The 26,334-nt window shown below is 32.5% G+C and overlaps 2 protein-coding genes and 1 pseudogene across 3 annotated transcripts; 2 read left to right on the forward strand and 1 right to left on the reverse strand.

Moving 5' to 3' along the window:
• The first annotated feature begins 4,342 nt into the window (after nucleotides 1-4,342).
• On the forward strand, nucleotides 4,343-6,258 carry LOC120124783 (annotated as a pseudogene).
• Nucleotides 6,259-9,465: 3,207 nt separating this feature from the next.
• On the reverse strand, nucleotides 9,466-10,517 carry LOC120124812 (NAD(P)H-quinone oxidoreductase subunit L, chloroplastic-like). The gene is made up of 5 exons (XM_039143390.1): nucleotides 10,327-10,517; nucleotides 10,152-10,247; nucleotides 9,969-10,076; nucleotides 9,785-9,879; nucleotides 9,466-9,668 (listed from the first exon to the last, which is right to left on the reverse strand). The coding sequence occupies exons 1-5, from the start codon at nucleotides 10,444-10,446 to the stop codon at nucleotides 9,518-9,520; spliced, it is 570 nt and encodes a 189-aa protein (XP_038999321.1). The 5' UTR covers nucleotides 10,447-10,517; the 3' UTR covers nucleotides 9,466-9,517.
• Nucleotides 10,518-14,697: 4,180 nt separating this feature from the next.
• On the forward strand, nucleotides 14,698-19,703 carry LOC120124732 (putative clathrin assembly protein At2g01600). Of its 2 annotated transcripts, none has more exons than XM_039143330.1 (15): nucleotides 14,698-15,018; nucleotides 15,110-15,179; nucleotides 15,308-15,405; nucleotides 16,078-16,216; nucleotides 16,387-16,514; nucleotides 16,617-16,709; nucleotides 16,803-16,853; nucleotides 17,506-17,571; nucleotides 17,673-17,738; nucleotides 17,893-17,973; nucleotides 18,073-18,153; nucleotides 18,497-18,661; nucleotides 18,742-18,824; nucleotides 18,944-19,043; nucleotides 19,214-19,703. In XM_039143330.1, the coding sequence occupies exons 1-15, from the start codon at nucleotides 14,929-14,931 to the stop codon at nucleotides 19,550-19,552; spliced, it is 1,650 nt and encodes a 549-aa protein (XP_038999261.1). In that variant the 5' UTR covers nucleotides 14,698-14,928; the 3' UTR covers nucleotides 19,553-19,703. The 2 variants fall into 2 exon arrangements, with proteins under 2 accessions (XP_038999261.1, XP_038999260.1); XM_039143329.1 differs by having other exon boundaries at nucleotides 18,742-18,823; nucleotides 18,922-19,043.
• The last annotated feature ends 6,631 nt before the right edge of the window (nucleotides 19,704-26,334 follow it).

A 26,334-nucleotide genomic window follows, 5' to 3' on the forward strand; every position in this document is an offset into this window, starting at 1 on the left:
CATGTGCATGCATACATGTATTGTTTTTATAGTGATTTCATGCAAAATTCATTATGCTTCAATATTATATTATGTGAACGAATGCCCTTACAAGAGAAACAATCCAGGTATGTGGATTAATGGAAATGATTATATGTGTTTATATAAAAAGTGATGAAAGAGATATGAAATGAAAAATGTATTCATATTTAAGTCATATTATATGATATGAGAGCTATAGGTATAATTGGCATGCCAAGAGTCGAGGAATAATCAGTGGTTCTTCGGAACAATCACTGGTTCTTTGGAACAATAAGTGGTTCTTCGAAACAATCAGTGGTTCTTCGGGACAAATATTCAGTGCCCCTTGAGGGAATTATACGAGCTGTGGTGACAACATAGTGCACAACCTCTATGTACTCACATACCTTTGTTCTCAATAATGGACATGGGCAATACAAAGATAAATTAAAGTGGAATTGGCATGAGAATGTATGTGTTATATGTGCATGTTATCATTATATATGTTATAGTGTAATAGATACATGAACATTGAAATGTCCTGATTCATGGTAAGAATGCATGTTCATAAATTCATGGTTATACTTGTGAATACATACATTTATGTTATGCCTCACTAAGTCTGTGACTTAGCGTGTAAGTGATTTACAAGTAGGTACCAAGAATCAGGAAGAGCGGAAATAGGGTGGCAAGAACAGTAGTACTGCTAGCGGATCAGATCAGAAGTAACTGATAAAGTATGTGTTTTATCGTGTATAGTATGTTGGCATGTAAGTAAAGTGCCAGTTATGAATGCTCTGATCGATTTTGGTTGTTTTGGTCAATCCATGTAAATAAACCGCTTTTATTTTAATAAAGGTTTTAAATTTCCCTTGAATTTTGTCAAGAGTCAAAGTTTAAAAAGTCAATGTGACACCTCAGACTCGTATTCGGGTCGGATATGGGTTGGGGGTGTTACAAAAGGTGTAACACCCAAATCCAAGTAAAACGAAAACCTAAAAGGTTTGTGCATTACACGGGACCACCGGAGTTGCTAACCCATTTCTTTTTTTTTTCAAATAGAACATTTCTTTTTACAACATAAAGTTCATCACATTCAAGTTAAAACAAAATATTAGTAGTTAGGTTTACAAATAGAGAATCTCTCAAAATAATTTATCAAATACAGTAATCCAATAGTTATGACTCGAAATACAAAAGGGTTTATGATAATACATGCCCACTAAAATAATCAAGACATACTCTGCTACTGTTGATATCTGAAACTTGAAGTCTGGTGATACGCTCCCGAGTCCGACACCTACTAACATGTGAACGGAAACAATTTCGAACGTTGAGCTACGAGCTCAGTGCCACACAAATGACTCCATTATACTGTGTGCATCCATTAACTATGAATACTTATCAAGTTAAGTCATGATGAAACATAATAAAATAAGCATATATCATAACATAAGGATATGTTTTATAGTATCATGAGAATCATAATATAATTACCCTTATATAACGAAAGTTCCTTAACACTAATACTAAAATGTCGCAGCATTGATACAAAAGTGCATTCGCACTGAATCTAAAGTGTCATCACACTGGGGAAGAGAATTTGGATATCTCTGCTCACATATTCGAATGATATATATATGTGCTCGAGTAACCCGGGTACCTAGTTGTTTCTTGAGCGTCAAACAAAGGCTATATTTATGCCATACAATTTAGTGCTATTATTCATAAGGGTTTCAAAAGTTATTACCACTTGTGGTCTTATTTAAGAACCCTCGATACCCTCATAACCCCATCAACAACTTAAAAATTTGCTAAGTTCTCTGCCATATGCAGGATGTCAGTATCAATATTTAGTATGTTAGTATCGATACTGGCCTTAGGGTATTGATATTGACTTTAGTATCGATACCAATTTAAGCTTTAATGTTTCAATTTTAACCTCAGTATCGATACCCTGATGTAGAGTATTGATACTCTCCCAATGGTATCAATACTCCCATGAGTATCGATATAAATTTGGCCTTCTAGAATCCCAGTATCGAGACCACACTTTTGGGTATCGAGACCAGACCTCGAGTATTGATACTCCTTGAAAGGGTATCGATACTCACCCTAAAAAATTTCCTTATTTTGCCTTATATGAAGAACAATATCAGTATTGTTCTTATAGTACCGATACCGATGGCCTAAAGTGTCATGTTTTAGCACGAAAATTTCTCATTAAGGCCTCTCATAATCCCCTTAATGATACCAAAGGTTTGTTAAGTTTTACGGGGTTATTTAACATCGAAATGAGTCATTTTAATTTAACAAAAGCATCAACTAAGCATGCTACCATTAACACCCATTTTGCACCCAAAGAACACAAAATAAGCTAGCAAACATAAACTCATGGCTTACATATGGAAAAGGGGAGTTACTTATGTGTTACCTCACTAAAGGCTCAAGAAATAAGGTTCTAAGGGTCACCCAAACACCAACTTCTCCTTGTTCTTAGCTTGAGAGCACTCACCACGTTCTTTCACTAACCAAAGCAAACAAATGATCAAATTCTCGTTTTTAAGCCTCTAAATGTTTAGAAACATGTTTATAAACATTTAGGAACAACTCAGAATCATTTATAATCCCTAAAACTAAAACCTCTAAAAAACCCATAATTTTGCCACCATAGCCAAACCTTTTGATTTTGGGTTTAAAATGAAGCTCTAAGGGTGTAGAATTCATTTCTTACCTTTAGAATTCTTGATAAGCTTTGCAACTCAATAAAGCTCTCACCTTTACAATTTTTGGAAGTGAAGAAGAGAGAAGAGAATAGAGGAAGAAGATGACAAAGTGAATAAAAAGAGGAGAGATTTTTCTATTGATTTTCACCCCGTTTACATCACCCTCTTTAATTTCTATTCAGCCTTATTTTCAAACAATGGGTTAATTACTTCCTTGGTCCTTCCCCTTTCATACCCAAATAAAAAATGCCACTTTTACCAACATGTGGGCTTTCCTACAAGCCCAAACATCATATTCTTGACCCAAATGTTTAAGTTGAACTTATTTTAACATCCTAAGCCCAACGGTAAGACTCGAAACTACTGACCCAATATTCGGGGTGTTACAAAAGGGAAGCTTCTTTTATTGACATCAAACTCTTCCTAATAACCTCCCTTATAATTTTGGGTTTCGAACTTGTTGCTTACATCAATGGATGGCATTATTTCAAGAATCTAGGTTTGCATATTACGAGGAATAGTGATATCTAGGGGATGCTCCACTTGGTTTTCAATTTTGTAGATGTCGATTGGTTTGCCTTGGCGGATATCTTGAGTGAAAAAAATTATGTCATGTCGGGTCTTCGCCATAGGCCGTAAACGATGAAGAATCTTATTCCAGTGAGAGAGAGTCCATAGATTTGGTTATAAGTGTGAGTGATTTCCTCACTGACTTTTTGCGTCATCATAAAGTCTTACCGGCTAATTGGTACGGTTGCGTTCGGAGAATAGGTTCTCGGTGTTGAGCCCGTAAATCGAATCCGACGAAGCCTCGAAAATAGCAGGTTACAGATTCACCGCCTTGGGAAATTTCGAGCAGATTAATGAATCCTGCAATGTTCGATCTCACGTACGACTGTGGGTTTTGCATGGCGTAAAAAACGCTAGCCTACGTCGCCAAGTGAACAGAATGACGTTGAAGAGCTTCGTCAACAGCGCCACATCATTGAAATTTCCTTCGACGATGAAAATCTGGTGTTTGCTCAAAAGATTATGCCTCGCTCGTTTCAAAGAAGGATTGTATTAGTCATTGAAAATATCAAAGCCGAGAACCCTATTGTCGTGTTTCTTCAAAGCAATGGAGATGAGAAAGTTGAGAGGGAAGAGAAAGGTAAGTCAAAATAATGGTCAAACGGTGTTAAATCAGCAGTTAATGTGCACATCAGCTTTTCTTCACACACAGTAACGAATGTTAACGTCGAGTGATCATTTTAAAACAAACGATAACGTTAGTGACCGATTTGTGACTTTTCAAATATCAATGGTGAAAATGAACACACTTACCCAAACTTTAGTGAACCTTAGCGTGATTTACCCTAAAATTTATTATTATTAGAATAAAAAAATCACTTCATTAACAAATATTTTTAAAATCTAAAACCAGTGGATATTATAAGTTTCCATAAATAAAAGTCATGCGTCGTTACTGGAAGGAGGGAACTCCGAAAAGCATCAAACCCAAGGCCCTGATATGCAATACGTGGCTTCCCAAGGAGCAAATAATGCAATTGTAGGACCGACCCGGACCGGACCGACACTCGAGTTTCTAAACTCTGGTTTAACTATCAAATCAAAATAGAAGCGAAGGCTTACAATTAAACCGTCTGGGAAAGAGTATCTGGAATGGCTCGCGTCGCCTCAAACCCTCTTTCACTCCCGAGATTTAGGTCATACTTTCAAGTTTCAGACTCCGCCACCACGCGCCTCTTCAAGTCTCCTTGTCTTTCCCAGAATAGAATTCGCAAGTTCCAAACCATTGCCTGTCAAAACGAATCCCATTCCCACCCGAACAGATCCCTCCGACAAGGTAAACTCTCCATTCTTTTATTCATAAAGGGTTGCTGTTAATTGTAGCCGAGGGTAATTCTGGTGCTAAAATTATAGTTTTAATCTGCTTCTACCCTTCGGTACTAGAAGTAGACAGGAATGAATAAATTGAGATGTAATTTAGGAAAATAGATTTTTGAATTTTAGATTTCATTTAAATTATTTAGTTGTTTCTGTTGGAAAATGGAATGCTTTCTAAATAGTTGAGGATGATTATAAGGTTTAGAATCTTTCTGAGTCACTGACATGGCACTTACTCGCAGACATAATTCGCAGACACAACTGCATAAACCTTTTGGGTATAATTGTGGTGCTAGACTCACCCGAACAAATTTAGTGCCCACATCTTGCATGCTTCCCTATTCAGTACTGAAAACGTATGCTGCAATCCCAACTTGGAAATTGTGTCGGAGTTACTACTATTCTAATATTTCCTCATTTAGCGATGTTGTAGCAAAGGCCTAATCATCTCCTTGAAGCAGGAAAAGGTACTTGAGGAGCCTGATTCAGTCAAAGATAGCAGTACCGAAGCTACAAATTCCTCCGATGGAGGAGGCGGATTTTCTGAATTTCCAAACAAAAATTTGAACAGGCGAATGGCAGTTGGTTCGTCCCTTGCAGCAGTGGGACTTTTCCTGTCGTCACGATTGGACCTTGGTGTTTCTTTGAAGGACTTATCTGCTGCAGCAGTGCCTTATGAAGAGGTTTCATTTTCTATCTTTTTTACTCGATTGCTGTATCATTTTGCAGGATTTAGGTCTCAAGTAAACCCATAGTTGACTGCAGGTACAAACGCGAGATTTTATGTTAGGGGACAAACTTATAATATTTTAAGAGTTTAAGCTTATAAAATTTTAGTGTTTAACAGATTATCAATAGAAACTACAAAGAAAATATCTAAAAATATAAGAGAATTTTAAATTTTCAGGGGGACCGCCTGTCCGCCTCCCTTATCCATCACTGGTTGAGTGTCTAGGTTGATAGGGTTTTGAAGGTTCGGTCAATTGAGAGAAACATTTGCTGAAATATAGGGTTGCGAACATTCTCTAACACTAGTCTTTTTTGGCTGGTTCTAAAGGCTCTTTCAAATGGAAAGCCAACTGTTGTAGAGTTCTACGCAGATTGGTGTGAAGTATGCCGGGAATTAGCCCCTGATATTTATAAAGTAGAGCAGCAGTACAGGTAAAGGCTTCACATTGTTTCTGTTTTCATTTATTTCTCTGAACCCTGCTTCTTTCTTCATTTGTTTATGAATAAATATGCTTTCTGTTTTTCGAAACATTTTGATCCAGGGATCGTGTGAATTTCGTCATGTTGAATGTCGACAACACGAAGTGGGAACAAGAACTCGATGAGTTTGGTGTCGAGGGTATTCCCCACTTTGCGTTCCTGGACAAAGAGGGGAACGAGGAAGGAAACGTAGTAGGCAGGCTTCCGAGGAAGTACTTCCTCGATAATGTGGAGGCTCTTGCCCGAGGCGAGGCATCGGTTCCTCATGCTCGTGAGGTAGGGCAGTATTCGAGCACCGAATCAAGGAGGGTGCACGGGGTTGTTGATCCTAGAAGTCATGTGTAGAATGCTATCTTCTTTTGAGATGTAACCCATTATTCCCCCCCCCCCCCAAAAGTATAAATACAAATATGCAAAGGTAGCCCCTTTTTCAACTTAGTTTTTACTTGTGTATCCATCTGTAGTTATGGTCTTAATATGCGAAGGTAACCTTTTGCTTAGCATGAGGGTTATGTCATACGATTTAGGACATATTGGGCTTGCATCAGTAGTTGAAGCATGCCCACTCTTATGCATGGGTCTCAGCTTCAATCGGTTAAATGGTTATATTGACGAATTTTTGAAAATTGTGACTTTTGACCCCAACCGAATAGATATATGGAAAGAGCCGTATATGTCCGAGCTGATTTTTAGTTAATTAAAAGAAAAAAAATAAAGGTTAAAAGTTTTTCTCATTTTCTTACATTTGATAGTTAAAAAATATTTTTCCAGACTTTAATAGTTGTAATTAGTTTTCTTAATGTAATTTATTTTCCAGTTCTTTTGTATTTTCTATAAAATGATTTGCCATCTGACTTTTAGTAAAAACATTTTTTTAACTTTTCACTTCAAAATATATGCACCCAAAAATATTATTTTATTGATTTAATATTAATATAATATTTCAATATCATTTTAATAAAAATACTAATTATTAAAATATTAAATATATATAATATAATTTTAATATATTATATTAATATTAATATGTACTCGTTTATATTACAATAGTATACTATACTCTATTTTAAATTTAATAATGTGTAATAAATTATTAATACATTTAATATTATCTATTATTTTTATAAACAAAATATTATTCAATTATAATGAGTAATATTAATTTATACAATTAATATTACTATTATGTTAATAAAATACTAATAATTAAAATTAGGAGTGTTCAAACGATTAATTCAACCACTAATCGAATCGAATTAACCAATTTTTTCTTTAACCGTTAATTGATCCAATATTTTTTTGTTGAAAATATTAACCAAGCCTAACTTTGTTCATTTTATGTAAATCATTTTCTTAAAAAATATTTATTCGTGAAAAATTATTTATACAATATCATCAAAACATCGTAAAATATTTTTCCAAAAAATATAATTAATTTTATGTAAAATAGCTTCAGATAATTCATTTTACGAAAAATAATTTTCATATAATTTATTGTACGTAAAATAATTTTCAAGTAATTTATTTTACGTAAATTATTTTATAGAAAACTAATTACAATCTATAAAAAAAAGTATCCTAATTGATTTAATAAACATAATGATAGAATCTGCCGGCTACGTTTACATGAATTTTCAATTTGCCTTTTTATCTTTTGATTAACTACATTGCTTCACCGAGTAACAAACCATGCAACTATCTGTTAACTAGTATCTTTTTTATTTCAACAAAGGTTTAAATACACCACTGCCCTTCAACTATAAACTTTGTAGTAAGTTATCCCTTAAAATATATTTTGATATCTTATCTCGTGAAATTTAAATTGTAACCTTATTTGTCATCGTTAATCTCTTTAAAATACACAAGAATAGATTATATACTTAGTCACACAATTATTCTTTTAGTTTTATTTTGGTCGTCTAATTTTTTTTAAATCATCATTAAACTTCAATTTTTGTTCGTCTTGGACTTGGTCACCTAGTTAGATTTAATTTATTTTTAAAATTTATATAAGATATAAAAATTATTTATATCAAATATTTTTTACTTGAAATATAAATTTAATTTATAACAATAAATAATATCATAATATAAATGATAAATTTAATTTAATCACGCACCTTAGAACTAGTGCTTTAGAAGGAAAAACGAACGTCAACGTCTTTAGCTGATTCTGATCTGCAAAAATACTAAATACCTAATTGCGCCATTAAGAAAGTTGAGTACCATAGTGTACATAAATATCAAAATAGGTACCAAAAGTTACATTTACCCATGTTTCTACCGATAAAACACATACGACTAAGAAAGTTGGCCGGCCGGTCAGAGATTCATTTTTCTGGGAGAGAGGCGATATGATATTGGCCTGTGTTGGGTGATTGATGAGTGAAGCAAGCATCCGATTCCGATGGGAAGGCCGCCGTAAATTACTGAAATCGCTTAAATTCCAACCACTAAACCTCTATTCAGCACGATTACAAATTCAGAAATATAAACCCATTTCCTTCTCAAAAAGATTCATTGTTCATTTTGTTAGGGCTTTTTTTTAGCATTTTTGTGAATGGTGGAAACAGTTGCCAGTAGTACTTTGATGGTCTCCCTTTGCAAATCGGCGGCCTATGCTTCGGCATTTGGTTCTTGCAGAGAAGGCTGGTATTATTGCTGTCTCGGCCTCGATCCATAACCAAAAACCTCCCCCAAACCCTTTTTGAAAACTCTCTACGCTAATACTAATAAACATGCTTTCTGTTCTTGGATCTGATATGAAGTGTTTCTTCCTTTACTGTCCTGGTGATCGATTGGATGGCGAGTTTTTTTTTTGCCTTTTTCGAATTGTACTGTTTTTAGTTGATAAACCTTTGTTTGGTTTGCTTGAAGAATGTGTATTTGCTTGTGTTTTTTGGCAGCACCGAGTCCATGGGAGACGATGGGGTCACACGGGGTGAAGAATTCGTAAGTCCCTCAGTACTAAGATCTCTTCCCATTAAAATCTATTTTATGAACTTATAAATAAATGATCCCAATAATGCTTATCTTGGATGACCATGGTATCATGTTTACACTGTATTTATGGCATAGCATAAACAAGCTTTATAAATAAGGTGTAATGATAAAATTAACCCCTAATATTTAGTTGAATGATCATTTTAAGCCTTATTTTTTTGAGCATCTAAATCTTGTTCCAATTTTTGTCAAAATAGTCCTTATTGGATATAAATCATTAGTTGGCTAACAGTTAACATATGTTGATGACATAATATTTTCACATGTGTTTAATTATTGATGTGACACATGTTAAATTATCATCTTGAGTAATATGACACATGTGATGTCATCCTCTTGAATGATGTGCACGTGTCACATCATCATCTTAAATGACGTGACATATAGTGTGTAAGTAATTATGCATATGTAAAAATGTCACGTCAATAATATACGTTGATCGTTAACCAACTAACGATTTTCATTCAATAGTTGACAAAAATTAAAACGTTGAATGCTAAAGTACTAAAACAATGAATGTTAAAACAACCATTTGGGCAAATGTTGAGGGGAGTTCTAGCATTATGCCTATAAATAAATGAAATCTTTGTAAATTAAAATTGAACAAATCTCTTGGATTGTCTCAAGCTGTATAATATACAAGCAAGAACAAGAATCAGAGAGGCTATGAATATTTGTAACCATCTCACCAATTAGACATCATAATCTTCAGGCTTGGCATAGGGATACTTGGCGTATGCATTTTTGACTTGTGAAGGATCTTTAGGCGTATCCCATGGATACTTCAAGGATGGATCCCTTGGGAACTTCCTGAAGTTCAAAAACGGTTCCCAAAGCAGTAGCCTGAATCCACAGTAGAATCATACAAAATTTTGAATGGAAACATACAGATTTTCCTAAAGTTTACCTCCTGTTTGTGAAAATGACTAAAAGAAGCTATAAAGAATGTCCAAACTCACCCCGGAAAGAACATGAAGACACACATGAACTGCAAATACATCTCCAGCAGGTTTCTTCTATACCACCTTATCCTAAGCCAGTTCATGATGATTGGCTGCCATTTCAGAAATTAAGCAAAAACCAAAATATGCTAACAAATTCAGAGACAGGGAAAACGATTGTAACACATATTAATATACTTACCGGCATGACCAGGAAGTACCAAAAAGCAATAATTCCCAGCTGAATTATCACAGTGATCAGATCTGGCTCATTGTTTACCCCTGTAACAGCTAATGCCGGCTGCTCAAACTGGTACAGAAAAACCCTTCATCATCATTTACATGACCCATACATTAGAACAGAGAAAAAAAATTAATATCTCACCGTGGAAAGAAGGGCAACAATTGGAATAGCCAAGCTTGTCTTCTTTGCATCAGGATAATCATTTGGATCTCGTTTGATGTTTGTAACATTGGGTTTCTGAAAGACTCAGAAAGCGTGAGAAAATTTCACAAGTTAAAGCAAAAATGCTACAAAATGGAAGGAAGTTTTTAATTACCTTGCGAAGCCTGGGATTGTTGGTTGATTTGTGTTGAGGTGTAATATTGAAGAAAGGGAATGTCTTGCTTCGAGAAGGGGAGAAATAAATGGAAGGGATTTGGAAGCTGAAAGAGCTCATCTTTGAGCACTGTAACTCCTTTTTCTTATCGGGTTTGAGTTAGAGTTTCATGGCACAGAATGCGTGGATTTTCCCGGCGAAAAGAAAATGGAAAACCTGAATTCTCAAATATTTTGGTGGCTGCCACGTATTATGTGAAGACCACCCACATAATCCATATCCTTTACCAGCTTTATTTTGAATTTTTTTTATTAAGTTAAAGATTATTATAAAGTAATATATGTTTTAAATATTTTTAAATATTTTTATTTTAAATTTAAATATATATGTATTTATATTATTTTAAAATTCAATTAATATATTTATTTTTTATAAAATTGAGTCAACATATTAGAATGAAATATAAATCATCTCTTGAATATATATATAAATCTCTTCAAGAGTTGTGACATTCTTAAACCTCAATCGTTTTTTGTCCTTGAACGATGTAGTACATGAATATTAGAATGTCACAATAAACATATTTACCTTTGCATTGCTAGACTAATTAGGAAAAAAATTATATTTCAGTTGTTCACAATCTTTTAAACACAAAATTTTGTTCAAGTTCGTAGACTAATCAATATAGTTGTGAAAAAAGTATTACTTTTAAAACGAAATTGGGTAAGCTACAAAAATTGTCAAATTCGTTTGAGCTGAATTCAAAAAACATAAGATTTGATTACTTTCATTTCGTTTTTGTTAAGATGTTATCATTGAAGGTTAACTATCATTAAACTTTTAACTATTTGCTGACATGAAATTGTAAATATATAAAATTAAAATTGCATCATTTCCACATGATAATATGTGGATTAAGTTTTGGTAACTTATATTATCGTTTTATTAAGTTTTTGTCACTTATGTTATCGTTTCATTAAGTTTTTGTGACTTGGACATTAGATGTCATTAGTTTGATGACGTGACCCGTTAGTAATATTATTTAATTTTTATCTAACCCCTAAACTTTAGACAAAATACTAATTATGGATATTTTGTACATTCAAATTAATTTATGAACAACATTTCAATTTACCTATTTTTTTTTATATTTTTTCTTTCCAACCTCCAATATTATTCATCTTCTTCTTCAAACACCTCTGATCCATTGTAATAGCCTTCTTGTTTTTGACTACTAATTCTAATTATTTGAAGTAAAATTAGGTGGGTTCTCAATTGTAAGAAAATGAATAAAAAGAATAAATGAAGATTGTGAAAAATGCAAAGAATTCATCATTAAAACTCTAAAAAGATTCACCATCATGGTTATGCCACCACCTCGAGCCAAGAATAATAGAGCTTCTTCAATGGCGATGTTATTGATGACATAGTATCATGTTTCCATCTCCAATGCGTTGTTGACCAACGAAATCCTCGTGATGTGAAAGATCGTCGAGAACTTTTCGCACATTCGAACGTAATCGACCTCCATGAAATTTACGAAGATCAAACCGACATTCAATTAGTACTGGAACTCTACTCCGACGGTGAGTTGTTCAATCAAGTCATCTAAAAAATGAGGTACTCGAAGGCCTGCACAACGGCGTTGGTGCGACAATTTGCTCAAGCCACAGGGATTAACGATGATTCATAAGGATATAAAATCAAAAAATTGCTTGTTTTTTTAGAGAAAAAACAAATATTCAACCTTGAAGATCATGAATTTTCAGTGGATAATTCATGGATCCTATTATCGGGTTGTTTGGATATGTTGATTATTGTTAACCGGAGGCACTTTCTCAAGAAAAAATCACCACATATAGTAATATCCGATTATCGAGTTATTTGTATCAATTGATTTATCTTCTTATTTCTTGTTGGATTTGGCATTCTGCAATCTCAATCTTTAGAAATTGAATTTTAGTTTGTATAACTGAAATTACCTAACTTCATTTTATCTCTAAATGCATACTCTTGTATTTTTCTCTAAACTTGTGGTGTTATTATTTGTTATCGGAAGTTAGAAATCTTTCATTATTCTTGAAATGCAACACAAGTCCTTTAAAGAAGACAAATGTAGAAATGGAGCAATGAAACATATACGTCTAAAGAAGAAGCAAGGAGAAGATGATCAATAATAGGATTAGGAACAAAACCTATTAAAAATGGATAAATAGAAATGTTATCTCTAAATTAATTTGAATTTACAAAAATAATCATAATCAATATTTTAACTAAAGTGTAGCAGTTAATATAAAAATTAAACCATTTGACTAACGAGTCACGTCATCAAATCAATGACGTTCAACGTCCAAGTGATCTAAATTTAATAAAACGACAATATAAGTGGCCAAAGCTTAATAAAACGATAATGTAAATGACCAAAACTTATATTTTTTAAATTTAATGCGCAAAAGTGTATAAATATATAAAGGAAAGTGACCAAAACTTAACTCACTTATTATCTATGTGGAAATGATGTAATTTTAATTTTATATATTTATCATGCTTTGTCAGCAAACTGTTAAAGGTTTTAACGACCATTAACCTTCAATGGCCACATTTTAATTAAAAAGAATTGAAAGTGACCAAATCTTATGTTTTTTGAATTCAATGAGGAAAATTTTATTAAACTCATAAGAAAGTGATTATTTCTGTAGTTTACCCAAATATTCTTAAATACCACGTGTGCGCATCACATTATGACAAGTATCTTTTAATTTACTTAATTTATCTTTAATCCAAACTCGATGTTTTTTTCATCTTCATAACATTGGTCTTAAAGATGCTCAATTATTTTTCTTTTTCATTTTTTCTTTTTCTATAAGGTTCAATTTATCACAATATATTTTTACTCGATAGTTACAACATTGCAAGCATAAAACTACTATAGGCTTGGTAATTTAAATTGAAATGGACCCCATTTTTTAAAACAAATTTTGGATACAATTTGAGTTTGGTTGAATTTTCTAAGGAGTGAGGTCGGATCGAATTTGTGTGCAGTGTGAAAAAATTTCGATTCGATCTAACCTGAGGATAGTAATATAATTAAAAAAATTTAATTTTTAATTAACTCTTTATTTTTTACTGGATCGATGCAGGTTAAGTAGGACTGAATTTATACTCTAAAAATTTAAATCTAATCAAAATTAGATGAATGATAAATATTTTTTGAATCGAATGAAATATATATAATATTCGGATCATATTAATTTCAGATATAAAATATATATTTTCAAATAGATTCATGTTTACCAAAAATCCGTTGCCATCCCTGAATCAGTGCGTGACTCAAGAATGTCATAATTTAATTTACTCACGAAATTAAAGCTTTTAGTTTAGAAGATGACCGCAACAAACAACTACCCTTTTATAGTGCGACATTCTTAATATACAACTAAAAAAGATGTTATCAGTTTTATTATTATTTAAATAATAAAATCGATAAAAATTATTTAAAATATTATCATTTTTATCTAAAACATCAATGTTTTTTAATATTTTCGATAAAGTGTCAAACAATAATAAAATTGGTAGACAAATAACAAAACCGGTAACGCTTTAACAAAGCCGGTAAAACGCCCAATAATGTTTTAAATACTCTCAATCATTTGATAATAAACGTTCAATTACCTTACCGTAGTCGCTGATGCACGAACCCGTGACCTATAGGAAAAACAATGATTCATTTAACCACTGAGGTAAGTTGGTTCGTGCAAAAATCACGATTTTTTAAATAATTGAGTATTATATGGTTTGATATTTTTGAGATAAAAAACGATATAGTAAAACTAATTATTTATGATAATATAAAGGGAAACTATGATAAATTATAGTAATGAGTTCCAAATGTAAGCCAAGCAAGTCCTTTATGATAATGTAATGCCAACATCCTCCCAACGCAACCAATTGATATGAAAATTAAAAGATTTGAAATTTTGTACAATTATCTACTTTATTTAAACATATAATAAAATATTGAAGGCAAAGATTGTTAAATTTAAATCACATTAAATGGTTTTAATAATTAAAAAAAGGTTTTTTTATTTAGAGGTCTTAAGTCGAATAATTATACTTGCAGAATATATTTACGTTATCGAATAATTAAAAAAATTCTAAATAAATGTTATCATATAACCACTATAAACTATTTAAATACTATAACCCGACTAATTGTTTGGAGTCAAATATCAAATATTATGGTAAAAAAAAGTCAAACTTCCAGAACAACTTGAACCATTCTCCTACAAATTATTAATAAAAATAAAAGCTTTCAGTAAAATATATTAAAATATTACAAAGCTGTTGATGGATTAGCATTAATTAAATAAAAGCTGGGGCCGCCTATTGCCAAGCAGCCTCCAATCTCACGCCAGAAAGATCCCTTCGCCTCAAATTGAAAAATTAACAGACAAGCGTCAATCAACAACTGAGCCACAGCCCACCCTTTTGATTACGTCTCTCTCTCTCCTTGTTGTTCGTTGAAAGGAAAATAAACCCAAGTCCGAAGCAACACGTAATCGTTAATACAGTGGTAGAGATCGATCTCAGTGGTTGAGGAAAATGGCGACTCTTCAAACATGGAGAAAAGCTTATGGCGCTCTTAAAGATTCCACCAAAGTGGGTCTCGCTCATGTTAACAGCGATTACGCGGTATTTTCAATCTCTCTCTTTTTCTATATTTAGTTTGTATTTAAAAAAAAGAGGGACTTTATTTGGTTATTACTGGAATGTTTATTATTAGGATTTGGATGTGGCCGTTGTCAAAGCTACTAACCATGTCGAGTGTCCTCCAAAAGAAAGGCATCTCAGAAGTTAGTTTCCTTTGTCGTTTTTATTTTTTAGTCTGAATTTTGCATATCGATTTAATTTCCTCGGGTTTTCGGTTTCTGGATTGTGTATAATATGAGATGATTGGAATTGATTTTTGTTTTCTTTGTAGAAATCTTCGTTGCTACGTCAGCGGTTCGGCCTCGAGGAGATGTTGCTTATTGTATTCATGTGCTTGGCCGCAGATTGGCCAAGACTCATAACTGGACGGTATTATTCTCTGACTTCTATTATTTTTATAATTGTACTATTTTGATTTCAAATTACTGCTTAATTGTATGGTGATGCTTTCGCTTTAAGATGAAGTGGGGATTTTTAACTTATAAGCTTCCAACACGTGTGTATTTAGACTTAATTTAGTATTATTCTTATCACTTTGTGGCTTGTGCATATGCTAAATTTTCAACACGCATATATTAATGTCAGCATGAAATTAATGCACTGCCATGCATCATTTTGAATGTTTTGCTGTAGTATTTGTACAAGTGTGCAATCCTCAAAATTTATTGCTATTTTACAAAGTAGTGGACAATGGACCATGTTTCTTCTTGTTGAGCGTTGTTAATCTACAAACGTATGCGTTGTTGTTTTCTTCTCTGGAATAGTTTCTTTATGCAACTATGGTTTCTAGACGTAATGAAATTCTGTGAACTACAAAACAATGGGAGGACATTGATGTTGCTACACTGGAAAGTTGTTAGACTGATTAGAATTCATGTTTATGGTTCTTACATTTCTCAAGTCTTTCTGTGCTTCATACCTAACCCATTATGAATAGAGAAAATAAGTTGAATTAATGGTTTACAATTTGCCAATGTCAAGCTCCTGTTCTGATATGGATTAATGAACTTATGTCGTAATTTTTTTTTTCTTATTCAATAGGTTGCATTGAAAACACTCGTAGTTATCCATAGAGCATTGAGGGAGGGCAATCCTACTTTCAGAGAAGAACTTTTAAACTTCTCACAGAGAGCACGTATTCTCCAACTTTCTAATTTCAAGGATGATTCTAGTCCTCTTGGTGAGATTTTCGTCTCTCTCTCTCTCTCTCTATATATATATATATATATATATATGTTTGTGTATCGGTGCATGTGTTTGTGTGCTTCTCCATGTGTATTCTGGTCACCAGTAATAATTTCCGGTTGATTTGCTTACTTTCTCCTCCTTTTTTTGTATATATGGCTTCAGCATGGGATTGCTCTGCCTGGGTACGCACATATGCATTGTATTTGGAAGAAAGGCTTGAATGCTTTAGGATTCTGAAGTATGACATTGAAGCTGAGCGTCTTCCGAGACCTGCTGAGGGGCAGGATAAGGTATCATCACTTTTGGAGTATTTGTTCCATTGATTTACAGGATTTTTTTAACCTTTTGGGGTTCATGGCCTTGCTGTAACTTCTCTTCTTTTTAATGAGCAGGGTTACAGCAGAACCAGGGAGTTGGACAACGAAGAATTGTTGACACAATTGCCTGTTCTGCAACAATTGCTTTACCGTCTTTTTGGTTGCCGGGTATTTTATTATTTTGTTTCCTCAACATGTTGAGATGATGTTATATATTCGTATTTTTCACCAAAGTTAATAGACTTCTCTGCCCTCCTGCAGCCGGAAGGTGCTGCTATAGGCAACTATGTTATACAATATGCATTGGCTTTGGTATGTTCGCTCTTTCTTTTTTTTGGTTATGTATTTGTGCCATCTTATCTGTACCTGAAATCTTATTTCAAAATTTTCACTAGTATTGTTTGGATATTTTCATCAGGATAAATGATTAATTTGAGTGTCAATAAGAGTTGAACCAAAAGCTATGAATGCATTTCTTTTCAAATATGTCAACTGAAGTGATGATTTTGTTATTAATGGGGCTGTTAGGCACCATAAGTATAATCCTTACCTAGTCTAACATTCTTTGTTTTGAGTTTTCTACTGGCATTCCTGAATTTTCCTTTTGTTAAATTCGAAGGTGTTTTGTCCCCCTCCCCCCCACCCCCAACCTTTGAAAAGTGTTAGAAGTTAAAATATTTAATTAAAGTTCCTTTTCTTTTTTCCCCTTCGTGAGCAGTGTATTATTTTATACAAAGTTCATAGAATTATTCCCTCCTGACAGTTATAGAGTTAATTTGAAACCCAATCTTGTATCTGCATCTCTTTTCTCTACACTATCAAACATATAAATGAGTTTTTATTTTGTTAAGAAATTGTGGAATTTTTTTGTTTTACTTCCTCATAAGAATCTCTTTATGAGATTCTGACCATGGAAGCACTTCACGTTGAAACTATTTTGACCTCGCAATATTGCAATTTTTAGGTACTGAAGGAGAGTTTCAAAATTTATTGTGCTATTAATGATGGAATTATTAATCTTGTGGACAAGGTAAAATAGTTTTTTATTGTTTATAGAAGAATTTCCTATTTTGAGACAGATGCTTTTCTCTTTTCTTTTTCAAAATGGCTGCTCAAGTTGTGAGTTTGCAGTTCTTTGAGATGCCAAGACATGAGGCTGTCAAAGCTCTTGATGTGTACAAGCGAGCTGGTCAGCAGGTGAAGATGCGATTTCTTTTTAATGACATCAAATTTTTATATGATTTGTTGCTTTTTTATGATTATTGTATTATATCACTTGGTTGGTAATCGTGGCTGGTTTGCTATCTCAGTGTAGTGGCTTACTGAAATATATTTAATGTTTATGATGCAGGCTAATAGCCTTTCTGATTTCTATGAAGTTTGCAAAAGTTTGGAACTTGCTAGAAACTTCCAGTTTCCTGTTCTCAGGGAGGTATGGATTCTATGGAGGTGCTATGTTGTTTGAATTGGCTTGTTCGTAAATCGTTTGTTTGATACTTTATATATTAATTCATCACTAACCTTGTTCCAGCCACCACAATCTTTTCTCACTACCATGGAAGAGTATATTGGAGAGGCACCACGTGTGGTTTCTGTTCCCACAGAACCGTTGGTTAGTATTCTTCTCACTATATTCCACGCTATAAATCTATATGGTTGTATGAAGACAGAAAGGATTGTGAATTACGGTTATATTTTTCCCCATATTTTAGAGCTATTTGAGAAGCTACAAAATCTTGAATGCATAACTTTGCAACAGACTCCAAGACTAGAGACACATACAATTTTATGTTAACTACCACAACTGTGGGAAAGATGACATTGAGTTCATTATTAATGATGGAATGAAATATTTTGCCTCAGTTCTCTGTGTTTAACTTACAATTCCTGAATAGTTTTTTCGTCTAAAAAAAAACTGAAAAATGCTATAAAACTAATGGTGTTTTTGGTTACAGCTATTAACCTACAGACCTGAGGAAGCCCCTTCTGAAGATACTAAATTATCAAATGATGAACCTGAGCCATTTGCTCCTGCTGCTGCTGATGCAGTTCCCAGTGTTGAGATTGCTGCTGCTGATCCTCCCCCAACTCAGACCAACATGGACACTGGAGATTTATTGGTAATGTTTCCTTGGGAGCTTCATAATGTTATCCTATTTGTCTACTTCAATTTTTTTTTTATTGCAATTGGTGGTTTCAGGGGTTAAATTATTCAGCGCCCGATGCCTCAGCAATTGAGGAAAGTAATGCTTTAGCTCTAGCCATAGTACCAAATGAATCTGGTAAATACATGTTTCATTATGCTCCCTTGTTTGATGGTGGTTTCTAAACTCTTTGCTGTTTCCATGATTAGATAAAGTGCAAATGTTTTATTTTGCAGGTACTGCTTCGACAGTTACGTTTAATGCTGGCCAGCCAGTAGAATTTGATCCAACTGGATGGGAACTTGCTCTTGTCAGCACACCAAGTACCGATATTTCTGCACCTACTGATAGGCAGTTGGTATGCTCTTTCTGTGCTTTAACATTTTAGTCCATTCTTATGTATTTTTTTTATAGAAATATGACACACTACTGGCAAAGGTTCTTAGTTTACATGCCAGTAAATACATTGAGGGCACTCTGAAACCCTAGCAAGCTAATCTGATTAATTTTGTGGCCGATAATTTTCAGGGTGGCGGATTAGACTCACTCATCCTCAACAGTTTATATGATGCTGCAGCATATAGAGCTCAGCAGCCTGCATATGGACCTCATGCTCCAAATCCATTTGATGTACAAGACCCGTTTGCCATGTCAAATAACATTGCTCCCCCTCCAGGAGTGCAAATGGCAGCAATGGCTCAACAACAGAACAATCCTTTCGGTGCTTACCAGCCTACTTATCAGCAGCTGCAACCTCCGTCGAATCCATTTGGTGATACGGGGTTCGGGGTGTTCCCGGTGAACCAAATGGCTGATGTTGGTCGGCCACATGCCAATAATCCATTTGGAAGCACTGGCCTATTGTAATGTTGAATCTGGAGTAGCTCAGTTTGCATATTTTGGTTGGAACGATCTTTTCGTGACGATGAAAAGAGCGTAGGTTGTGTTTTACCCACGGGATGAATGGCTTTCAGCAGCTATCTTATTACTTTGATAATTCCACAATTGGTTTTGAACATTTCCCAACTATGCTTTTACATTTCAATCAATTTAGAGTAAAATTGTTTCCTGATTATGTCTCTTTAGATACGAAAAATTACGAAATGGTTCAATTTTAAAAAAGTATCAAATAGATCTGTTGTTGTTAGTAATACATACAACATTCGAATTTAAACATATATGAATGTTGAGTAACTATGTCTACATAGCGTATATATTAATAGACTAAGAAAGTTTTGAATAGATTCGTGGGTATATTGCATTGTTTTTTGTGTGGGAGAGTGTAAAGGATTGAAAGATTTTTGCAAAGGCTAAAGGGGACTGAAAGCAGAAAAGCAAAAGAGAGGAGGGAGGCCCCCATCCCACCCACCTCTTCCAAGCGGGCTCAAATCACCATCATTGCCCTCACTCTCTTGTTTCATTTATAAAACAAGCTTAAATCTGAAAAATAAAAGAGGTAAGTGGGTAGATTTTATTATACCAATCTTTTACTTGTACTTGTCCTACTCATTGGTGGCCTATGAACAGCTGTTTTTCGTTAATTAAGTGCTTTTGTAATGCTCTTAATCATAGCATCCGATGTATTGCATCAGTACTCCTATATTCTCAATCCCAACTTCTTTTTCTTTTAACAAATATTATTATCTTACGGGCCTCCTAAAAGTGGTGATGAACCCACAAAGATGCCTTTCAATATCAAGAGGAACAAACCTAATCGATCTTCTCTTATATTCTCAATCTTATGATTGACATTTTCTTATTAAATATTTGATGTATTGATGATGTATAATTATCGTAGATTAGATGAAATAAATTTGAATTTTATTTTAAAATTTTATATTGATTCATCATCGTGTGATTTTATTAACGATGCATACATTTACATATTTATCGATACATCAAATGTTAATCCATCTTCTTTACGTTTCTAATAATTCTTTAAATCATTGTTTTATGTTTAGATTATAATTTCCTAATTTATTACTATAAACTCTAAGATATATTATGTTTGATCAATAATATCTAGAGTAGATAGTTAAAAGCTCTCAATTGACACATTCTCTTTTTCTCATATTGTTGGCTCACAATTCCTTCTCCCGTAAAAATTGTTAAAATATATACACACACTATATTGAACATTTAAATCTAAGGTTAATATTTTCTTCCCATGGTTTTAATGAATTGGATCTATTTCAAATTATTTTTGATTAAATCCTTTTTTAAATTAATGTGGTCCAAAATGTCTTTTTTCTTCTACTTAATCCTATTATAATCAACTAATTCCAAAACAAAGTATTTATTTATTTATTTCTGTGGGGAAAATCAATTTATTTCCTCATTTGCATTTTCCACATTGATTATTTTACAGTATCTCCTTGTGATCATTCAATATTTTAACTATTTGATAATGAATGCTTCTCCCCTACCCTACTTAAGTGATTATGAGAGATTTTGTCTCTTCTTTTTTTGAGATTAACCTCTAATAATAAAACTTAAACTAAATTTCGATTAAGAACAAAAAATTAAATAAAAAAATAAAAATAATTAAAATGAGTCAGAACAAAAATTCATCGATCACAATTTATTATTTATATCTATACAATTACATGGGTGAATTGTATTTGTATATAAGATGGTCCCAATCTAATAAAGCACTGCTTAAAAGTAAATCTAATAACAAGGGGGCCTATATATGAATGATTATGGTACAAGATTCAGCAAAATATACTTTGATAATTTTTTAATTTGGTCTTGGATGATGTCTTTTTAGCCACGCCAACCATGTGGGGTGATGCCCTCAAGGGACCCTCTCCCCCTCGAGATTTAAGACCATGTCCCGATTGAATCCTTTTGCTTGTTAGAAACTATATTAGATTTCTTTTTGGAATAAAGAAATTCAACAATGTGGCTCATCAACTTTAAGACCATTCAAGGTGGAGCCTATTTAATTGAATTTGGACCGTTGAAATAACGTGGATTTTATGCAATCTGGTTTGTTCAGGGCTAAAATAACGTTGAAATAAGTGTGGCTCATCATTAAGAAGACAAATGAAATCACAAATTTGTACAAGGATCATTATAGTAATTTGACCATTTTATTCAAGTGGGCCAAGACTCTATATGCTCCAATTTTTTATATATATAGAATAAATAATCGAATAGGTTTAATTTACTCAACATTTATATAAAAAAAATTAAAAAAAATTGAACGATTAATCTTGAATAATTAATTATGTAAATAAAAAGTTTTTTTATTCAATTTACTTTATTGGAAGACTTGCACAGAGCTGGAATCCTATAGCATACAATTTAAAGCAGAGGAGAGGGAACAAAATCATCTTTATTGGTTAATGCTGGGGGAGAAAACAGAGACATTAAGCACTATTTATGCGAAATTGACTAAAGCAAAAGTGTGGCAATTCATCAAAGTGGGGTTCCTATTAATGTAATTTTTTTACTTTTTAGTTAATTGTTATAAATATTGAACTAATTTTAAATTTATATAAATATAAGTATATTTGAATGCCAAACTCAATTTAATCGGTTATTTAATTATATTTTAAGGGCCCTAACCAAAGAGCCTTATATATATTAAAAATAATATTAAAAGTTAAATTAACATGAAATGATGAGTAATTTCACTGGTAAAGGATTTGAGTTCAAAGAGTTGTATCAACGTATTGTTAATGGTTAATAAAATTTTAAAAAAAAATAATACCTTGTAATCATTTAGACTATTAAAATATTTTTATAAGTTTTAAAGATCAAATAATTAACTATTAAATAATAATTCAATATTTGCTCCCTCAAAAAATTCAAGTTCTCATATATATATATATATATATTTTTGTATTTTCTATTGACAATATGCTTCTATCTCCTAAATTTTTTATAACTTCGTGTCTCCTAAAATCTTTTGAGTCTACTAATAACATAAAATCTCACATCTTTCCCTACAAACAACGTAAAACAAATTTAGCAGCCAATTGATTTGAAATTTAAATCCCAACATTTGATTACATGCAAATAATGTAATATTTGTCCATGACTATGATTAAGTATACATGAATCTTGAAAAGATTATGAGAAGGAATAATGGTCTACAAATAAAAATGGAAACTAGAAGATTCTATTTTCTAAGGTAAAAAAGAAGAAGATAAAGGGAATGGGTGGGTGAGGACGGTGCAGCCTTTTGCCTACCAAATTGAAAATTGGGTTGCAATTTCGTAAGGATGATTTGGTGAGATCATCTCAAACGTGTGAATTCATGAATTTTTCTTCTTCTTCTTCTTAATTCCACATTTCCACTTGTTTGCTTTGGTACCTTTTGTTAGCACCAAATTTTGTTCAGTTTAAGTAAGAGCCTATAAAAAATATAAGGCTTACTTAGAAAATAAGTGTTTAAATTATACCGCTTTTGTTAAATAGGCACCCAATTTTTTTTTCAAATTATCCAGGTGCCTAAAGTTACAAACATTACCACTTTAGGTGTCTCGACCGTAACGGCCGCTAAATTATGCCGTTAAAGGACACATGTCACGTTTTGGTATTTTTAAAATTAATTTTTTTATTATATTTAAAAAAACCGAAAATTTAAAAAAAAAAAAACTTAAAAAAAATCCCAAAACTTTGAAAACCTAAATTTCAACCTCTAAACCTATGCTACCCATCGCTCATTGTTGTCGATGAACCTCCACCCGACCAATCGACGACCCTATCTCCACTCGATGCCCGATGACCCCATGAAAAGCCACAAGAATAGGAGTCAATTGACGACCAATCGACGTGTGTACCCAAACGAACCCCGATGCTACAAATCGCAAGCTTACACGATCTCGAGGGTCAATCGACGACAAGGATGACAACGTTTGACTAGGAAGATGACAAGGATGATATAGGATAACGTCAGCGGGTTAGAGATTTAAGATTTTTAGGGATTTAGGGCTTTTTTGTAATTTAAGAAAAATTAGGGTTATTTTTTTAAGTATAATAATTTTTTATTTTAAAAAAATAAAATCCTCAAAATTACCATAATGTGACACATGTCACTTAATGGAAATTTTTAATGGACATTACGATTGAGGCACCTAAAGTGGTAACGTTTGTAACGATAGATATCTGGGTTAATCGAAAAAAGTTCGAGCACCTATTTGAGAAAAACAATATAGTTTATGCAAATATTTTCTAATTAAGCAAAAAAATATAACTCAAATCTTACTATATTCAACATTATAACCTGAAAATTCGAATTAAATTCAAAATCTTCAGTCGACAATCCGTCTTCCACCTAAATATAGTCACTCATTATCGTTAATGTTTTTATCTTAGTTCTATTCAAATTCAAAATCATCTTAAACTTAGCACTTTCATCACCTTATCTCTATCCTATAACCCCTAAATATTTGATCACACCTTCTTATATAAATCTAGGTCAAAACCTAAAAAATTTATACTTTTAGATTTTAAAATGAAGATCTCAAAACCCTAAATTAAAAAAAAAATATACAAATACACTTAAAAAACCAAACCATAAAGGAGAAATCTAAAAAAGAATATTAGAAGAAAAGAATCAAAAGAATCACAATTTATTTATAAGATCTAGATTGATAGGACTTTTTTTTTAAAATTTTAACCACCGTTGATGATAGACAACCCGCGATGTACAACAATTTTATCAAAAAAAACTTAGAATGAACAATTAAAAATTTTAATCAAATAATTAGTAATATATACAACCAAACACTATTGTTGGTGATCAAGAATAAAGACCATCAATACAAACATAATAATATAACATGAGGATACATTAACAACTGTTTTTATCACAACTCAAAGGCAACATATTCAAAGCGATTATGATAACCTAAGAACTAGTATAAAGATCCAATATAGGAGTAAATAGTTAAATAAACACCAATTTAAAAAACAACAAATTCAATTCTAAAGAAAAGTTGATTTTACCTAAAAATACCAATAAAAATCATTATTTATTGAATTAGCATTCTTTGACCGACATTTATCAAAATGTCACCCTTTCTAATGATGTAACATCCTCAATATCAGGCTAGTGACCTAAAGGTGAATTTTGAAAGCATTGTGTTCAATTTCAAAATAAGTTAAAAGTTCAGAATTTTAATTGGAGAATTTTGAGGTTGGATTTAATAGTAAAGTTTAAAAGTAATAAGGGTATTATGGTCTTTTCTAAGAGAAGATTTGTATTTCTCTTTTAGGGGATATAAAAACGTGGGAAATGAGTTTCCAGAGTTTTCTTCTTATCCTTTCTTCTTCACGCGTGGAAGCCAAGAGCAAAGGTGATAATTTTTATTAGTTGATTATTATTTGAATTCCAAGTTGGTTTTGATTCTTTGGAAAGTAAGAAAGCTTAAAGAAGTCTAAAGATAAGTGAAAACTCAAAGATGAAGAAGTTAGAAGAGATTAAAGAAAATGGGTTTTTAAGTGAAATTTTGAATAAGAAGGTTTAAATGAATTTGGAGGATGAATTTGACTTGTCATCTATAAGAATAAGAAGTTAGAAGTGTTAGAATTAAGTTTGGATAACATGGAAAATTGGGTATGATTATTGATTTTCATATGAAAGATGGAATTTAGAGGTTAAAAATGAGATTAATGAATATTAATGAGTTTAAGTATGTATATGCAAGTTAGGAATATGAAAGGGGTTGAAATATGAAGGATTTAATCCAAAAAGAATGAATTTTCGGGTTCAAAAAGAGGATTCTGGGCAGAGTGCATCGATGCATATTCATAGTGCACCGATGCATCAAGGTTAAAACCCAAAAAATGTTTGAAGGTGTATCGATGCACAAGTAGTGCATCGATGCACTCTTTTAATCTAAAAACATCGAATGCAATTGGTGCATCGATGCATAAGGCATGTATCGATGCATAAGGCATGCATCGATGCATAAGACATGCATCGATGCATCCTAGTAATAAACAAACATCGAATGTATTTTATGCACCGATGCACAGGTAGTGCATCGATGCACACAGTGCAGTGCATCGATGCATACCTTTATTAAAAGATGAAATGGGCTTTTCTTTTAGCCTAAGAAGTGAAAATTTAGAATATATCAATTAGTATACTGATATGTATCAATGTATTATTATGATGTAGATATATAATAAAGCTTGTTCCGAAACAATCTAAGGATTAAGATTGATTCAAAGCAAACAAGGCTCAGGTGAGTGCACATTATTTAGTATATGAGGTTCAATGGAAAATAAGACTTGCGATAAGTCTATTTCCAATAGTGAAAAACATGAATTCATAGAAGTATGTACTGGTTATGATTTATATGTGTGCATGAGTATATGTGTTATGGATATGAATATGGTAAGTAAAAGGGATTAATGGTGATGATAAGAATAATAATAAGGATAATGAAATGATAGGTATATGTGAATATAGGTATTGATGTGTTTTTGTATGTATTGTAAGATGATATGTTTATGTGATAACATGATAAGATGACAATGATTTACATGTCATATGAACACATGAGAAATGTTATGAGCCATATGAAAGAGAAAGTATATGTGATACATGAGGGTGAATCCTATGTTTATATGAATATGAACTCATATGAGAATTGACATGAACTACGTGATTACATGTATATGTGAAT

This window comes from Hibiscus syriacus, unplaced genomic scaffold, assembly GCF_006381635.1.
Source record: "Hibiscus syriacus cultivar Baekdansim isolate YM2019G1 unplaced genomic scaffold, ASM638163v2 tig00110429_pilon, whole genome shotgun sequence".
Classification (NCBI taxonomy): Eukaryota; Viridiplantae; Streptophyta; class Magnoliopsida; order Malvales; family Malvaceae; genus Hibiscus; species Hibiscus syriacus.

What these genes read in the sequence shown, in the direction of transcription:
- LOC120124732 (XM_039143329.1), top strand. Translation starts at nt 14,929, where the DNA reads ATGGCGACTCTTCAAACATGGAGAAAAGCTTATGGCGCTCTTAAAGAT. An exon ending in GGATGATTCTAGTCCTCTTG is followed by an intron (nt 16,217 to 16,386) that starts GTGAGATTTTCG and finishes ATATGGCTTCAG; the next exon opens with CATGGGATTGCTCTGCCTGG. An exon ending in ACCGTCTTTTTGGTTGCCGG is followed by an intron (nt 16,710 to 16,802) that starts GTATTTTATTAT and finishes GCCCTCCTGCAG; the next exon opens with CCGGAAGGTGCTGCTATAGG.
- LOC120124812 (XM_039143390.1), bottom strand. Translation starts at nt 10,446, where the DNA reads ATGAGCTCTTTCAGCTTCCAAATCCCTTCCATTTATTTCTCCCCTTCT. An exon ending in ACAATCCCAGGCTTCGCAAG is followed by an intron (nt 10,248 to 10,326) that starts GTAATTAAAAAC and finishes TGAGTCTTTCAG; the next exon opens with AAACCCAATGTTACAAACAT. An exon ending in GGTACTTCCTGGTCATGCCG is followed by an intron (nt 9,880 to 9,968) that starts GTAAGTATATTA and finishes CTGAAATGGCAG; the next exon opens with CCAATCATCATGAACTGGCT.